This window comes from Danio rerio, chromosome 20 (assembly GCF_049306965.1).
Source record: "Danio rerio strain Tuebingen ecotype United States chromosome 20, GRCz12tu, whole genome shotgun sequence".
NCBI lineage: Eukaryota > Metazoa > Chordata > Actinopteri > Cypriniformes > Danionidae > Danio > Danio rerio.
The window spans coordinates 47,099,427-47,118,805 of record NC_133195.1 but is presented as its reverse complement, the minus strand read 5'-3'; the positions used below and the strand labels follow the sequence as shown (position 1 = coordinate 47,118,805).

Genomic DNA, 19,379 nt, shown 5'->3' with positions numbered 1-19,379 from the left:
AAAAGAAAAAAAATCAAATTGGGGCTTATAATTCTGATTTAAACCATATATATATATATATATATATATATATATATATATATATATATATATATATATATATATATATATATATATATATATATACTATTACATGTCACCCTCAAGTGGTTTCAAACATTTGTGAGTTAAAAATTGGAAACCAATTGAAAGAGTAGGAAGTCAATGAAGTCAAGCCATGAAAACGTTTTGTTATTTAAATAAACCTTTAATAAAATGTAATTAAATTAAGTAGGAAAAACATAAAATAAGAAACATATCAAGTGCACTGGCCTTTAAAGCCAGATGTAATATAAGCTTCATCTATAATCATAGTTTGTTAAAATGCAAAAATGTAATTAAATAAGAACAACATCAAATAAAACAAAATAAGAAAAACGACAAATAAAAACGGAAAACATAAAAGAAAAAAAGAAAAACTTAAAATGACTTCCACAGTAGGAAAACTAAATCATTTGAAAGTCAATGGCTAGAAGTCAAGCCATGAAAACAATGTTATTTAAAATTAAATAATAATAAAGTAAGATTTCACCATCTTAAGGGTATTTTAGCTCCAAAGGCAACATTTCTGATGTTAACTTACTTTTACTTGCTTATCAAAATGAGTATAACTGAAATGAAGGTTAATTTAAAACCAATGAAACAAATAATAAAATGAGTGCATAAATCAAAACATAAACATTACAACTAATTCAAAAGACCCATTGATTACAATAGCGTTGTGCTTTGCTACTTTTGATTCAAAAGTCTTTAAAAATGAGTAAATGTGATAATGTGTTAATGATTGTAATGCGGTTCAAACGCTGGTTTTAATGTCCTTGAACACCAAATTAAACTTTTCCATTATATTTTCATTCATTGCATGACCAATTAAGACACTACAATGTGTTTCTACAGAACAATTCAGTGTCCAGCGGCATGACCAGGAGAAACACGTATGTGTGTAGTGAGAGAAACGCAACCGACCGGCACTCCGTCATCCAGAACGGCAAAGAGAACAGGTGAGTCCCCTCACTTCAGGCCAAAGGCTGTAAATCTGCCTTTTACTTTTGAACATCATCACTGATTTACAGGGGAAGAAACTTACTACAAGGAGCAACGTTTCATCCTCGAATGAGAAACTGTTCAGAAGTTTGTGGAGCTTTGTTTTATTAAATCAAGTAATTTAAATTAAGCCCAAAGTGTGAGACCCCCCCTTTTATGCCCTGTTTATACCTGGTATTACGATGCATATTTGTTGATGGAGTCAGAAGTGTATGATGCTAAATAAATACATATGTAAACAAGATCAAAAATATTTCTGACCACTTTAGAAGTTGTCAAAAACAACACTATAAAACTACATCAGTGTGAAACGTTACAGGATGTGCTGTTGAAACGCCCTAGGATTTTAAGCCAGATGGTATTTAAACTTCATCTATAATCATAGTTTTTGTTTAAATGCAAAAATTGTACATGTATACAGTTGATGTCAGAATTATTAGCCCCCTTTGTTTATTTTCCCCCAATTTCTGTTAAACGGAAAGAAGATCTCTTCAACACATTTCTAAGCATAATAGCTTTAATAACTAATTTGCCACGATGACAGTACAAAATATTTGTCTAGATATTTTTTAAAGAGCCCATATTATACATGAAATAGGGTCATATCTTGGTTGTAAGGGACTCCAACAACAGTTTAATATGCATGCAAGTTCAAAAAACACTTTCGTGGTCTTATAATCTGCATTTATTTTTACCTAATTATCCCAGCGACTCCTGTATGAATCGTTCAGGGATTCATTTGTTCCCAAACCCCTCCTTAGCGCGAAGCTAATCTGCGCTGATTGGACCAATGACAGTCTGTTGCGATTGGTCGACTGCCTTCAGTCAGAGAGTGAAATGGCAAACAGCTAATCAGCAATATAAAAGTAATCACAGTTCATACACGCTCGATAGTGTAGGCGTGGATTTTAGCTGCTAGTGGGTCAATGTAAATACAGACGATGGACTTGAAAATTCAGGCGACTGACTATTTTATTGAGCAAAAACTCCAAAAACAGTTGAGGAGATCTCCTAGCTTCTCACTCTGCTCTTTTCACAGACACACACACACACACACGCACTTAACCCTGCTCTGGACGACAACGCGCGCGCGCACACACACACACAAACACACACAACTCCGGAGAACAGCGCGCGCACACGCACACACAGACACACACACTACTCCTCGTCCACGGAGCTCCGTTAACAAAGCATCACGCGTCGCGTTTTTAACGTGACTTTGCACGCGATAAGAGAATATAGCCAGATAACCTGATACAGTACACGCGGTTACAATTAACAAATCACAACTAAATACATCTGCAAGCTCGAGTCAATGAGGCAACTTTAATCGCACGTACTTACACTTGAGAAATGGAGGAAGAAAAATCCATCCTGACGTCCATCAGTAAGTTACTCTTTACTGATCCTTCCTTTAACAAACGCTGATGAAGTATACTTTGTAGCATGTAGTTTCCAGAAGTTTCCAGTAGTTTCCAACTGCTTGGCTATAATGCTGAGGTTTCATCTTTGGGTAGAGACTCAATATATCCATCTGCAGTGTGACTTCAATCGACTGGCATGTTTGTGTGTGTGTGTGTGTGTGTGGGTGTGTGTGTATGTGTGTGTGTCTGGGTTTCTGCGCCAGAGGGCGGGGCCTCAGGTTTGAAATCTCCCGGGTTTGCGCGTGCACGTGAATAACTTGGTTTCGTTCGTACGTCATGGCGAAACACCTAATGAATCGGTATCAAGTCGTATCATAATCGGTATCATAGTGCTTCAACTCGTTTGAAGCACTATGAGTCGACTCTTTTATAGATGAATCAACAGTTTTAAACACTGTACACTAACAGATTTAAGCCTTAGCTGGATACTTCACTTCACTTACTGCTGTGTTACACACTACATGGAGGGGAATTTTCAAAAACCCATAATATGGGCTCTTTAAGATATTAGTATTCAGTTTGGCTAATAATTGTGACTTCAACTGTATGTACCATATCTGATCCAAACTACTGCTGTGTATTTGCTCGCCTGCCGTTGGCCAGCCTGAGTGAAATGTCAGGATGTGTCAGCACAAGTCCGACAGCGTACGCCGTGGCTCTGGCCAGTTCATCAGCCTCAGTCCGTCTGCGCCACCAAAAGGCCGCATCCCTGTCAGCCTCAGGACACACCTGCCGCGCCACCCTGCCAACCTCAGACGCCAGCGCAGACCTCTTCAGGCCCAAGTAAACCCCAGTTCAGCGTCTGTCTCTAATCTTAGTGTGTCTCTTCCATCGCCCAATTACTCCTGTCTAACGCCCTCTGACCTCCGCTGTCTGCATCTCTGGTTTCCCAACATCCTCGGTTCTTCCCTATAGATGTTACCGGAGGACCGTCGAGGAGTTTACCATTCCTAAGGAGTTCCCGCATCCTCCCATTCAAATCGCTAACTAACTTCCTCGTATCAAACCCACTAATATAGGATTTAGACTTCATTAGCCTAGTGATTGACTACTAGCGGATGAACTGTTTAGATGTTTTGTTGTGTTGGTTTGATTCATATTTTAGGGCGTGTAGGATTACATTATGGTTATGTCAGGATTGTGTTTGTAATTATTGTTTGAAGTACAATAAGTGACTTCAATATGTAACAAGTAACCAGTGGTGTAAAATAACTAATTACAAATACTCAAATGACTGTAGTTTTTGAGTAGTTTTTCTCAGGAATTGGAATTTACTTAGTAGTTTTATAAATGTGTACTTTTACTCTCACTTGAGTACATTTTTAGTGCTATATTGGTACTTTTACTCCTACTTTCCTTCAACTTGCAGTCACTACTTAATTTTTTAAAAATCTGTCCTGTGATTCCTGTCCAGTCAAATCACACAGAAGGTAAATCACATCATAATGAACTACCTCAAGACATGATGATTTATAATTGCAGCAAATTGTTTGGAAGCATTAAAAGTGTCCCAAGAAGACGCAAGGACCCAGAGACTGTTTACATGCATGTCACTTATGAGAAGATTACAGATGTTTACTGTATGATGACCGAAATGGCCGTAAACACCCAGCAGGCACAAGACGTCAACATGACGTCAGATTGACGTTGTACTCTAACGTCATTGGGACGTTGCATTTTGTTTGAAAATGAAAATCGGGTTGACGGGTCAGAACTCAACGTCAGGCCAACCTAAATGTCCAACCTGAAACCAACCAAATATCAACGTCTAATGATGTTACAGCTTGACCACTATGACGTCAATCAGACGTTGGATTTCGAATGCCATATCTGACGAATAAATGTCAGTATCTGACGTCAATATAACGCTGGTTTAAGATGTTGGCTTGACGTTGGATTTTGATCACTTTCTAACAATCTAAAATTGACCAATTATCAACGTCATTTGACATCCTTATTGGACATCAAAATAATGTTGTCCTTACACACTGACAACTAGACATAAAAATTTTGGTCACCTGTTGTCACAACCTTAGTCTAACCTAATATTAAAGCTTTATGACGTTGTGTGCCTGCTGGACAATAACTAAATGCACTACAGAATGTTACGTTTACACACATCCACAAATTACATGCAAATGCATCAGCTTTTTACAGAGTAATACTCACTGCTCTTGAGTACTTTGGAAAGGGCTACTTTTTACTCATACTTTGAGTAATATTTACAACAGATACTTTTACTCTACTTGCACTACATTTTTAGGCAAATAATGGTGCTTTTACTTGAGTATGATTTTTTTTTAGTACTCTTTCCACCACTGCAAGTAAAAAAAAAAAAAAAGTAACAGTAACAAAATGTTACTGTAATGTTAAATGGTAAAATGTAAAGTTATTTTAATTGACTGGAAAATTCATGGCCTAATTACATACTGATCAAGTATTTATCTTATAGATTTTTACTTTTATTTTTGTTTTGTTTTTTAGCAATTGTTTATCTTGTGATTTTTTTTTTTTTATTTTTTTTTTTACTATTATTATTTTATTTATTAATTAATTAATTTATTTTTTAATATAACTTTAAAAATATATATATATATATTTACATTTTAGTACCTCATCTGATTTTCACCTAATATTTGTACTAAATTTTAGTGTGAATTTAGTTTCATTTATATGGTCTGTTATATTATTTGTGAATATTTTGGTTTTACTTTATTATTTTTATTGTATTTCAGCTTTATTTCCATTTAAAAAAAATATTAGTTTTAGTCATTCATTTCTCTATTTAGATTTTAGTCCATCAACTTATTTTTCATCTAATATTTGTTTTTAGTTTCAGCGTGACTTAAGTTTTATTTATATGGTATGTTATACTAATTATATTTAGATTTCCCTTTTTTATTTACATTGTGTTTCAGTTTTATTTTGATTACAAAAATAGATTAGATTTAGTCATACATTACTCTATTTAGATTCGAGTCCATCAACTTATTTTTTATCTAAAATTTGTTTTTAATTTCAGTGTGATGGTAGTTTTATGTATATGCTCTGTTATATTATTTATAAATATTTAGATTTGTCTTTTTATTTATTTTGTATTTCAGCTTTATTTCGGTCACCAAAAATAAACTAGGTTTAGTCATACATTACGGCATCATTTACCCAATAGTTTAGTTTTTTAGTCACACTGTTAACAATTCTTGTAAATTACAGAGTATTTACTGTAATATGAACTGTCGGACAGATATGCAGTATGTTAATGTATTTTAAAGTTGTACTGTGAAAATATACAGTGTAGATAAATAATACTTAAAATACATATACATCAACATTAATACAGTATTTAAGCTGTAAATGATTTATAGTAAGTTACTGGCAAACAGCTTCTACAGGAAATTGTTAACAGTGCAGGTTGTGACTTTACCCTCTTCTCTGTTTAGTACGAGCACGGCTCAGACGAGTCAGCGAAACCCTGGTTCCTCCACCCACAGCATTAGCAGTGCGACTCCACCAGACCGCCTGCGTTTCCCTAGAGGAACTCTGAGCCGCAGCACATTCCATGGAGGACAACTGAGAGAGAGACGCACCGCCACATACAATGGACCTCCAGCTTCTCCAACATTATCACACGACGCCACGCCACTGTCACAGTCCCGGAGCCGTGGATCAACAAACCTTTTCACCAAGCTCACATCCAAACTCACACGCAGGTAAAACACACACTTAAACCCTCATTACAGCAGCTATCCCCAAGGAAATCTATTTTCAGAAAAGGAAGGGAAAGTGTTTATTTGCTAGAGCTATGGGGAAAATCATTCCAGAAATTAATTCTGCATTGATTCTGAGATTTTCAAAATGCATCGCTATTCTCTCATGAATCGATTTTGAGCTTGGTTTTTAACAGCAGATGACGCTGTACGCTTTACAAATCACCATGAGCTGTTCAAAACTAGACTAGATCTCCATCTGCTGTTCAAACCCAGCCTAGAGCGCCCACTGCTGTTCAAAACTAGCCTAGAGCTACATCTGCTGTTCAGACCTAGCCTAGAGCGCCCTCTGCTGTTCAAACCTAGCCTAGAGCTACATCTGCTGTTCAAACCTAGCCTAGAGCGCCCTCTGCTGTTCAAACCTAGCCTAGAGCTACATCTGCTGTTCAAACCTAGCCTAGAGCGCCCTCTGCTGTTCAAACCTAGCCTAGAGCTACATCTGCTGTTCAAACCTAGCTTAGAGCGCCCTCTGCTGTTCAAACCTAGCCTAGAGCGCCCTCTGCTGTTCAAACCTAGCCTAGAGCGCCCTCTGCTGTTCAAACCTAGCCTAGAGCGCCCTCTGCTGTTTAAACCTAGCCTAGATCGCCCTCTGCTGTTCAAACCTAGCCTAGAGTTACATCTACTGTTCAAACCTAGCCTAGAGCGGCCTCTGCTGTTCAAACCTAGCCTAGAGTTCAACAGCTGTTCAAAGTCTGTCTAATTCGCTGTCTGCTGTTCAAAATTAACCTAGAGCGCCATCTGCTGTTCAAAACTAACCTAGAGCGCCATCTGCTGTTCAATAACCTTGAGCGCCATCTGCTGTTCAATAGCCTTGAGCACCATCTGCTGTTCAATAGCCTAGAGCTCAATCTGCTGTTCAAAATTAGCCTAGAGTACCATTTGCTTTTAAAAATTAGCCTAGAGCACCATTTGCTTTTAAAAATTAGCCTAGAGCACAGTCTGCTGTTCAAAACTCGCTTAAATTGCCATCTGCCATTCAAAACTAGCCTAGAGCGCCATCTGCTGTTTAAAATCTGTCTAATTTGCTGTCTGCTGTTCAAAACTAGCCTAAACCGCAGTCTGCTGTTTAGAGCTAGCCTAGAGCTCCATTGGCTGTTCAAAACTAACCTAGAGCGCCGTCTACTGTTCAAAACTAGCCTCAAACGCCATCTGCTGTTAAAAACTAGCCTAGATCATCGTCTGTTGTTCAAAACAAGCCTAGAGTGCCTTCTGCTGCTAAAAACTAGCCTAGAGCATCATCTGCTGTTCTAAACTAAGCTCTGAATCGATTCCAGAGAGAATAACGTTGCATTTAGAAAATATCAGGAACATTTTTTTTCACAGTCCTTTATTATTATACAAGTATTAGTGTTGTGCTTGGCATGAAAAAAAATAGTTCTGGAAAAGTAGGGGGGTGTTTTGGTAAAATGCAACCTAAATCAAGAATTCGAGACATTTAAAAAAATCTCTCTAACCTGTATTAAATTGACGAAAGTACAAAAACAAGATTTACACTGACCAAATAAATTGGTTTATTTTGTTGTTTATACCAAATAAATTGACTGTTTAAAAAACTAAATTTAAAACAAAAATGAGGATATCTGGCGTTTTTTTTTTTTTTTTTTTTTTTTTAACTTAAAAAAAAAAGCTTTTTTGCCTCACTCCCAACTTTTTTTGGGAGTGTGTTGACCCCATCAAACTTGAAATGTGTTTATATTTTAGGTTGTCAGTGAAAACCCTGTGAATCTTTTTATGTGTACCGTTTAATAAATAAAATAATATTTAAAGAGATTTTACAAATCTCAGATTCTTGATTTTATTGAATTCACAAAACCTCTAGAATTTTCCAGAATCAGGGTTGTATTTACAGATGAAGTCAAAATTACTAGCCCTTCTGTGAAATTTGTTTTCTTTTTTTAAATATATCTCAAATTAATATTTCCTATAATATATTTTTTTACATTTTTTTTTTCAAACAATATTATGGTCAATATTATTAGCCCCTTTAAAAACTTTGTTTTGATAGTCTACAGAACAAACCACTATCATCCAATAACTTTCCTATACCCTCAGTTGTCTAGTTAACATAACCTAGTTAAGCCTTTAAATGTCACTTTAAGCTGAATACTAGTATCGTGAAAAATATCCAGTCAAATATTATTTACTGTCATCATGGCAAAGATAAAATAAATCAGTTATTAGAAATGAGTTATTAAAACTATTATGTTTAATAATGTGTTCTCTCCATTATGCAACAATTGGTAAATATTTTTAGAAGAATTAAAATTTCACAGAAGGGCTAACAATTTCAACTTTACGACAACATCAGATGTTATCAGTGACATGAATTAATTGTTTTCTGACTTTGCATCTGCTCTGGATGTTGAGCCATGCCTCTGTTTTCTGTTTCTTTTGTAGAAATATGTCATTCAGGTTTTCTAAAAGGTAGGACCCTCGACGGGCTGTGTGCAGTTATCTAGCACCCAAATATGCCATTTAACTCTTAACCCTAGTGTGGAGAGGTTTCAGATTAATGGCTTGTCACTCACCTTTGAAACACACACAACTGCTGTCTCTTTATCGCAGTGCGACTGAGCATGCCTGCTGGTTTCTGATGAGCAGACATTACTAATCACACATGCATGTCCCGTCACAGGTTACAGCTGAGCACTGTAGATTCATTAGTTTCTTACAGCTTTAAACATTAGAGCCTTATTTCTCATTCACGTCTTCTATCTGTGCTGAAGAGTGTGTGTGTGTATTTTAATCAATAGTTAATAAACTGCAGCTTACAGTAGTGGCATCAATAGTTCAATGAAGGATCCAAACCACTGGATACAAGTCATGTTTTTGTCCTCTCTGTGACAATATGCTACTTAATCTCACATTTCACAGTGAAATCAGTTATATATTGGACTGATATGGTTTGCAGTCTGACATATTTTTATAACTATTAAGCATGTTTTCCTCCACATTTCTCTTTTTTTTAGGTTTTTTTTTTGTTTTTTGTTTTTTTTTGTTTTTTGTTTTTATAATTTTTGATTAATAAATACAACCTCAAATCAGAAAAAGTTGGGACAGTATTTAAATATGGCCTGCCTGCAGTCCCGACCTGTCTGTTTTCACATCTTTAGTTTGACAAAAGTCAGGAAAGTAGGTATGGGTGTGAACCTACACTGGTCTCACGGTTTGGTTTGGTTTGGTTACGATTATCATGCCATCGATTCGGTTCAATTTGGTATCATGGTGCATTGCTTTCCCTACATAATTAGATTTTTTCTTCAAAACACAAGATTTCTTTTTTTATTAAAATTATATATATATATATATATATATATATATATATATATATATATATATATATATATATATATATATATATATATATATTATTTAATATTAATATGTCACTACTTTCTTTTTTATTTGCGTTTCCAAACTTTCCCAACTTTTTCTGATTTAGGGTTGTATAAAATACATTTCAATTGTAAGATAATATTCTGATGTAATTTAATTAGTTAAATAATTACAAATACTTATTATATATGAAGAGTTCAGATGCCAAAACCTTTAAGTTTCGTCAGAAATTGTACTCTAAAATTTGCGTTTTTCTCAGCCTTGTTTGTTTATGTTCAGTTATTTCACTTTAAAGGTATTGAAAATAACCTATTATTTGCACTAAGGGTAAAATTACTGAATATATACACACAACAGCCTAAGAAAATGCTACTTTTAGATGAAAATTTCAGACGGTTTTTGCATCTAAACTCTTCATATATATTTAATATATTTATATTCAGCCTCAACACATTAAATTTTTCATTTAATGTTTTCTTTCTAAGTGATAAAACTTTTCTGTATTAGAATGTATGTTTGGCAGAACAATATGCTTAATTTGTCATAATATTGTGCTATAATTACCAATGGTCCCATATTTATTTATTTACTTATTTATTTTCTGTTCATTTTAGTGTGAAATATAGCATGGGCCTGCTCCTTGTGAGATTTACTGTATATCCATCAAAAAGTCGTAGAGGAAATCAGTAAATCTCCTGCGATTTGTGTGTAATTCAGGCCACCCTACTGGGCTCTTAATTTAGCAGCTGACAGATGTGGCGATTGAGGGTTCTTTACAGGATTTCTGGAGTTAAGGTACCATGATTGCCTTTTGACAAAGCACCCTTTCCCATTTCAGCCCTCCTGCTCCAGAATCCACCTCTAGAAGTAGCGTTTGCCCAGGATTTTCTGATTCCAGCTCCTCCTTTCTGACCCAGGCGTTATTGTTCCTACAGATGGCAATCCCAGCGCTTTTATTCCCGCTAGTGCTGTTATGACATCAGCATATTACAGTCTGCTTTTCTATGCTTTTTGAACTTTGTCATCCAGAAGTTTGTTTGATTACACTTTATAGTGCTCCTGTTGTGATATATTAGAGTCCTAGTTTTTTTAACTTCAAATATGCCTTTAAACGTGAAAGAGAAATTTGACATTAGCTGACTGAAAACAAATTATTAAATATAAATAATATCATATGTAGGGATGTCCCGATCAGATTTCAGAGAGTCATTTGGTTTCAGTATCTGCTGATACCGAAACCCGATCCAATACTTCTATAATACGTAAAGAGTAAGCAACAGATCCAGGTTGTTCCTTATTTAATTCACCTTATTTTATAAACAAACAGAGCACATCTGTGTGGTAGCTTGAACAATCAAGCAATAAATAACATACATAATTCACTTTTGGACATTAGTGCAACAGTAAATAAACAAAATCACCTCAACTCAAAGCACCCAGCAGGCAATTTCAAGTTTAAATATCTCACAGTTTGCTTTGGCAATGTTGTCATCATCAACTTTATAATACCTCCAGACCGCAGACATACTCACGCTTTCCGATTCAAGCTGCTTTTGTGTTCTATTTGCCGGCATTTAACCAATAGAATATATATTCGAGGAGGTAACGTGCGATTCCGATTTAGTCTGAAACCACATGATCGGGCCTAATTTCCAATCACATGATCGGATCTGGACATCCCTAATAATATTAACAGATTATTATCAAAATTAACTCATTTGAAAAAAAAATCTATTTCTATTTCTGTTCTTTTTTGGGCCATTTCAACCCTTTATTACACACTGCATGAAAGATTTAAAATGGAAATAAAAAACATAATAGGAGCGCCTTAGTGAAAACATTCTTTTCTTTGTCATTAATTTGAGAATTTGTGGTTTATTTTATTTGGAGTATGTCCATGATGGGAGGTTTTTAAAGTTTTTTTTACTCCACAGATGCCATCAGGAGATCTTAAGTTGCATTTAACTTATCATATTGCTTACAGAATTGTGGAGTGCAGCAGGGAAAAACCGTCACACTGATGTTGATCGTTGTGGATGACATTCCTCTGTACTTTTGACCCATAAGAGCACTTCTGCACACCGTCCCGTACCGTCCTCTGACTGCTCTCTGCCCACTGTGCATGCCCTCTCCTAATCCCTCTTTCAACTCTGTTCTGTACAGTGGATGAGGAATGGCCGCTTATAGCTGGATAGCATTAATGTCATGTAAAGAGGAGAGAATTAGATGTGTCGCACAGTGTTGTAAGAAACGGTGCATGTTATATTTATCAGATGGCTATTTAGAAACAGCCTATTTATGACTGAGAACATCAGAAAATTATTTATTTCTTGCATATCGAAACCAATGTATCAGACACCTGTCAAAAGTTTGGGATCAGTATGATTTTTATAGTTTGCAACTTTAGTTATAACGAAATACTAAGAAAATAAATAAGAAAAAAATATGTGGTGTTTATTTTAATATGCAATAAACCTTGTAATAATGGAAAATATGAAAGTTTAAAATAATTTTATTTCTATGTGATTACATTCTCAAATGTAGTTTATTCCTGTAATTCAGAATTCTCAGCATCATTTTGCCTGTGTTTAGTGTCTCCTGATACTTGAGAAATTGCTCAAGAAACTTTTATTTTTATTTTTACCCACAACTTGTTATTATAATAAAAAGTGTAAAAATACAGTGATTATTTGAAGTGCTGTCAAAAAAATAACTTTTTGATTTAACAAATTTAATAATCTTTGATTAATTTAGTACAAAATTTTAAAGTTTTATTATCTAATTTCTATGTGAGACCAAACATTTGAATTTTAGTGCATATATGTTATTGAATTTAGCTGAAATATTATTATTTTTTTTATTATTGTTATTATTATTATTGTTATTATTATTATTGTTATTATTGTTATTATTATTATTGTTGTTATTATTATTATTATTATTATTAGTTTGTTTTGTTTTTCAATTGAACCACATGGTTTGGAGTAAGTTTTGCCAGTGAGCGCTTTCAGCATCTTTCCAGTGTTATGTCAATAGTGTTGAATTACTATGTTATTTTTTTATTAACAGATCAAAAATTGAGGTTTTCATCTTTAGATTTTCATCTGAAAGTTGCAGGAATATTTGGTGTGTGTGGTTTTGCCATTTTTAAATAGTCTATATCAGAGGTGCCCAAACATTTTCTTATAAAGGGCTAAAAACCAAGCTTGATTGAGGGATATGGGATCATATTACGTTAAATTTGCCAAGGGTAGGGCCAGACAGAATCTGCGGACATTTTTTGCTATTTGTGCGCATAATATTGTAAAAAATCTGCGGATTGATGCAGAATGATTTTGAGTGTATCATAACTAAAAGCTTAATATGTTAAATTGAAAAATTATACATTTTTAACTTTTATTAAATGTTTACTATGCAAATCCTTTTAGATCCATTTATTTGGTAAACAAAGCAAGTCTCTTATATAATATATCTACTATATAGCTACTAAAGGACAGAAATTATGACTTTACAAACTGTATTGTATGTAAATCATATCAATGTTTTCATATTAGTCAGTAATATTACTGAAACTAATTTAAAAACTGAATATTAGGGATGTCTCCCTCAAGTCTGACTCATTTAATTTTGAGTATCTGCCCATACCGAAACCCGATCCAATACTTCTGTAATACATAAAAAATCTGTGGATTTCTGCACACAGATTCCGTGTGGGCCTAGCCATGAGTAATTTATTCTCAAATGTTTAAAGATAACTAGAAAATATTGCTTTAAATCAAATTAACGAATGCAGTATAATTCTTTACATTTTATAATGAACGTATTACAGTAAAACATAAACAATCACATTCATAACATAATGGAGTTCACTGCTGAAAACACTGGTTGACCTGCGCCATCCTGTGCCTTTATTTGCTTGCCGATGTCTTGTGCATTGTCCTCAGTGTCAAGTGACAGTTTTTACACTTTAAAAGTCTGATTCATTTACAATATTTCATTCATCTGTTTAATTTTAGTTGTTTTTTGAGCTCAGCAATAAAATAAATGAATAAAAGGTTAAGTTAAATTCGAAATGACGATCTCTGTCAAAGGCATTTGCCACAACCACCTTCCCTACATTCTCCCTTTCTTTTCAGATGGGATGGTGGGCCAAATCAAAGGTTACCCTGGGCCAACTTTGTCTCGCGGGTCCTACTTTGAACATCTTTGGTCTATATAAGAAGTTTACTATTTTTATTTTTTTAGATTTTATTTATTTTTTTATTTTATGTTTTACAATTAACCTGAAAGAAATATATATATTTTTTTTTATTTAATTAGTTAAATAATTCTAATAATTTTTAGTTTTTTTAACTAAATAAAAAGTATTATTTGTTATAAATAAATAGCACAATTTATTGCAAATTTTAAAAAAAAGGAAAATTATTTTTAGTCAGCATTTAATTTGTTATAAACATCAGCTGTATGCTTTTAGTTTCAGCTATCATAACCCATTCCTAATCTCATCTCACTGAAATATTAATTACTATGCTAAAAAGGAAAATAATTAGCATTAAATATTAATTATTAGCAATATTAACTTCGCTGTCTAATTTCTGCCCGCCTTGAAGACTGCTTGAGTCAAACTGGCCCAGCTTACCCCGCTCTGCCCCACATAATTTTCTCTTTTAAGCAAACGCTCATCTTTTATTCATTATGAGAAACCCTTGTCTTTCTTTGCAGACAGAATGAGCTCAGTTTATGTCCTCCGTACTGAATCTATTTAGGACAAGAAGTGAAATCATAGGCTACAGGAAGTCAATCCATGTCCAATCTCTCCACACAGGTCATCTTGAAGTGCATGTCTAATATTCCTCTCCTTTCGCTTACACAGGAAATGATATCCGTCTTTGATATTCTTTCCAGCTTCTTGGTTCAACTATTGTTGTCTTATCTGTCTTTCCTTGATCAGCAAGTCTCAGATTTCCTTGCCTCTAAACTACTTTTCTTCTTTTTCACCCTGGTGTTTAAAGAGTGCCGGCAGAATGCGATAGAAATGGGAGATATGACGACTCAAGGTGAGAACGGGACATCTGCTTTTTACACTTTTGACTTTTCAGTCATCTTTTCTTTGCCTTTTATTCCAGTTTTAGGCCTGATGTTATTCACTAGACTCTATTCAGCATGATTGCTCGATAATTCATCATTAGCCAAAGATGTGTGTCCAATGAAGCAGAAATATCTATTCTGTGAATGAAGATTAAACCGGTAGATCACCCAAAATAAATGGACATTTCCTCACTATTTAATCACACTCAAGTGGTTCCAAACTTTGAGTTTCTTTCTTCTGTTGAACACAAATGAAGATGTGTTGAAGAATGTTGGAGGGGAAAATGACATTGACATCATATTGTAGGAATAAAACATACTATTGAATGTCAGTTTTAACATTCTTCAGAATATCTTCCTTTGTGAAGAAAGAAACTCCAGCAAATGAAGGAGTGAATGATGACAGAATGTTCCTTTTTTGGGGTGAACTATCCCAGATCCATATTAAAGGCAGCCATTTGTTCTGCTCTGACTCCTTGTGGCAGGAATAAGAAACTACAACTTAATCGTATTATATTCAGTGCTGGGCAAAGATTTATCATGATTTCATCACATGCAAAATAAAACTTTGTTCTTATATTATATTATATTATATTATATTATATTATATTATATTATATTATATTATATTATATTATATTGTTGTGTTATGTTATTTTATTATTATTATATTATGTAATATTATGTTATTATATTATGTTATATTATATGATATTATATTATATTATATTATATTATATTATATTGTATTAAATTGTTGTGTTATGTTATGTTATTTTATTATTATATTATGTTATTATATTATATTATACTATGTTATATAATATTATATTGTATTATATTATATTATACTGTTGTGTTGTGTTATGTTATTTTATTATATTATTATATTATGAAATATTATGTTATTATATTATGTTATATTATGTTATATTATGATATTATATTGTATTATATTATATTGTATTATATTATATTATATTGTATTATATTATATTATATTATGATAATATATTATTATATTATATTATTTTATTATATTATATTGTATTATATTATATTATATTGTTGTGTTATGTTATGTTATTTTATTATATTATATTATCATTATATTATATTATATTATTATAGTATATTATGTTATATTATTATATTATATTATTATATCATATTATGTTATATTATTATATTATATTATATTATGTTATATTATATGATATGATATTATTTTTTATTATATTACATTATTAAATTAATATTATTATATTATCAACCTTATCTATGCTTGCAATTTCTTTGATTCACTGCGCTACAAAAATATCCCAGTCAATCTAAATTAAAATCTGATATGTTCATACAAAAAAACAAAACTATACAAAAAATTGTTCCATAGATGCCTGTGTTTACGGTGTACAGGTTTACAATACGATACAATACAATATATTTATAAAGCACATTTAAAAACAACCACGGTTGACCAAAGTGCTATACATAGGAGAACTAAAGACAGAGAAGCAGAATATTTAAAAAAAAACATTGATAACTAAAAGCAATAAACCAATGATCAAGGAGTATTTAAAGCGAGAGAAAATAGATAGGTCTTCAAAACAGACCTGAACACAGAAATGGAAGGGGAAAGTCTAATCTGAATTGGTAGACTGTTCCTGAGTTTAGGACCAGTAACAGTAAACACTCGATCACCTTGTATTTAAAGACATGCTATGGGCACGGTGAGTAAATTGAGATCATAAGATCTCAATGATCAAGAGGGTATACAGACAAAGCAAGTCAGTAAGGTACTGAGGAGCAAGATTATAGACGGCTTTGAAAACGAATAATAATATTTTAAAATCAATTCTCTATTAATGGGTAACCAGTGAAGTGCAGCTAAAACTGGAGTTACCGACTCATACCTGCGGGTGCCAGTAAGTAGTCTAGCAGCCGAATTCTTACCAGCTGCAGATGAGAGAGAAGACTGAGAGATGCCAAAACAGAGAGAGTTACAGTATTCTGAATGTGTTGTTATAAAGGCATGAAGCACCGTTTGAAAATTTCTCGCAGATATAAATGGCTTGACTTTAGACAGTTGCCTGAGGTGTACCTAATAAAGTGGCCGGTGAGTGTAACTGTAGGTTAGCTGTTTATATATAATAACTGTTAAAAGCTATTAGTTACTAGTTAGTTAGATAAAGTTGTGGATAACTGATAACCGTAATGATTCTGAATTTGATTTTAATGCAGTTATGTGATATTTACACATAATATTTATGTGATATTATGTGCACCTTTTTGTAAAGCAATAATTATTATGAAAAGCGCTATGCAAATAAACTTAAGTTGAATATAGTGTAGACTTGTGTACATTTCTGGCCTTCATGATGACATTAGCATTAAACACTGAAACCAAACAATGCCTGTCTCTCTTACCTTTCTCTCTCTTTCAGTCGTAATGTGTCAGGGGATCAGAAAGAGGAACATAAAGACGCCAAACCCCGCTCGCTCCGATTCACCTGGAGCATGAAGACCACCTCGTCCATGGAGCCCACAGAAATGATGCGCGAGATCCGCAAAGTCCTGGACGCCAACAACTGCGACTACGAGCAGCGCGAGCGATTCCTGCTGCTCTGCGTCCACGGCGACGGCCACGCCGAGAGTTTGGTCCAATGGGAGATGGAGGTGTGCAAACTGCCCCGCCTCTCGCTAAACGGCGTGCGCTTCAAGCGGATATCAGGAACATCCATCGCTTTCAAAAACATCGCATCCAAAATTGCCAACGAACTGAAGCTGTAAGGAAAAAACAAAACATAAAATGAAAATGTGAAAGCAGCAAAAATGAACTAAGGCACAAAACTAGAGTAATCAAGCTGTACATTCTTTTTCAACAAGTAGCAGATACAAGGAGCGTTTTCCTCAAACACTTACAAAGTATGTACTGAAAATATTGTATAGAATCATGCCTTAGGCAATAATTTCCTGCATCTTTGACGCATTATTAATATTGTTGTTATTGTTATTATTATTATTATTATTGTGGGATGGATTCAAACTGTAGGAAAACAAAAGACGCTTTCGTTTCTTCATTTTTATTAAGATTTTGGTTTTCGTTTATGCACTACTGCATTAGAGATGCCCTGTGGGGCCAAAAATGACTGAAAGCGTGTATTTTAACCAGACGATTAATCGCTCCAGTATCAGTCCAGCTCTATCCCAATGCCAAAACTAATCTGATTTAGGGACAGGACATTTATTTGCACATTTTCCCCAATAAAGGACCACATATTGTTACACTTCATCCCATGCTTTTTCAGTTCTCTTTTGACCCCCAGTCCTACGTCAGATTATTCCCATTTTTTGTTTTATAGATGGGATCAGCTTAATGTCAGGAACATTAAATAGATAGTTCAGCCTAACAAAATGAAAAATTGCTGTAATTTACTCGCCCTCAGGCTATCCAATATGGAGAATCCCTCAAAAATTAAATGTTTGCCTTCATTTTGTTCAAATACTGTATAAATGGAAGGTATTTGGATGAATGTCAGTATCCAAACAGATCTCATCACCCATTTATTATACCTTTAAAGACCTTGTTTAGCCTAGAACATGGCTTTGGTGATTCATACAAAAATCAAATCGTCAGAAAAATTCAATCCTCCTATCTCAGTCGCAAGAAACTGCTTATTATTTACTTTATAATTACCTTAAATCAACAACTTCTGCAAATGGTCTGTTCACAAATTGTGAAACTGCTGTAAATAATGTTCAGTTTCTTGTACAGATTATTTTATGGCTACAGAGTGCCATCAGGAAAAATTTAGTAATTTCGTTATGTCTTTGTGTTTTTTGATCCAGTAGCCAATGACTTGTATTTTACGAATCACAAAGGATCCCGATGTCAACTAATCATACTAAAGAGAAAAGGTCACCCTGAGGGCGAGTAAATTAGCAGCAACTGTTCAGTTTTTTAAGTGAGCCGTCTCTTGAAGAACGAGTTGAGATGTTTTCCTTTGTGCTCCATTGAAGTATTTAGTTTAAATCCTTGAAAAGTATTTTTTTAAGCTTCTGAGATGACGAAATGCTCTTGAAATGTCTGTGCTTTGGCTCCGGCCCTCAGGGCGCACCATACAGTCGCACATGCTGAGTCATTCTGGGACACACAGTTCACTTCAGAACTTCAACTCGCCATTTCTGGCCTTCAGTATTCACTCCCATCCCAAAACCATTGGCACTGTTGTTATTATTATTATAATTTTGATTTAATGTTTCTGTTTGCTTTTTTTTTGGAATGTAAATAATGTACCTTAGTTTTGCAGCAATGACATTGATATATGTTTTTTTTTTTTCTAAGTCTGGCTGAGAGTCGGAACCTATGGAAATTAATGTAACTCATCACAGAATAAGGTTAATCAGTGTCTCCATTAAAACAACTGAAAATCTGTGCTTTGCAGAGTGGCTTTTGTCTGTCGGGTTTCACAAGGCTCGGTTCATATTTCTTAGATATACGTGATCACAGGTCAAACATTTATATTTTATTAAGTATAAGTTCTCCGTTTTTCATACCATCACATCTTCAGGATGATATATAATATATACATAATACAAAGTTACATAATATATGCATGTGTACTTTGTATATTTATATACACACACATTCTTTTCGGCTTAGTCCCTTTATTAATCC

The 19,379-nt window shown here is 33.9% G+C and overlaps 1 protein-coding gene across 12 annotated transcripts in view; it reads left to right on the top strand.

The window, feature by feature from the left end:
- The window catches only part of mark3b (MAP/microtubule affinity-regulating kinase 3b), a 132,517-nt gene extending 113,383 nt beyond the window's left edge, over positions 1–19,134 (top strand). For 2 of the 12 annotated variants that reach the window (XR_012395688.1, XR_002456185.3), the window contains exons 14-19: positions 937–1,040; positions 3,114–3,293; positions 5,951–6,220; positions 10,331–10,408; positions 14,626–14,670; positions 17,146–19,134. Coding sequence is in view for 8 of the 12 variants with exons in the window: in XM_009294923.5 (XP_009293198.1) it covers positions 937–1,040; positions 3,114–3,293; positions 5,951–6,220; positions 8,675–8,701; positions 14,626–14,670; positions 17,146–17,491 (972 nt within the window). In the remaining 4 variants the exon portion in view is untranslated. 12 annotated transcript variants of the gene reach the window in all.
- The last annotated feature ends 245 nt before the right edge of the window (positions 19,135–19,379 follow it).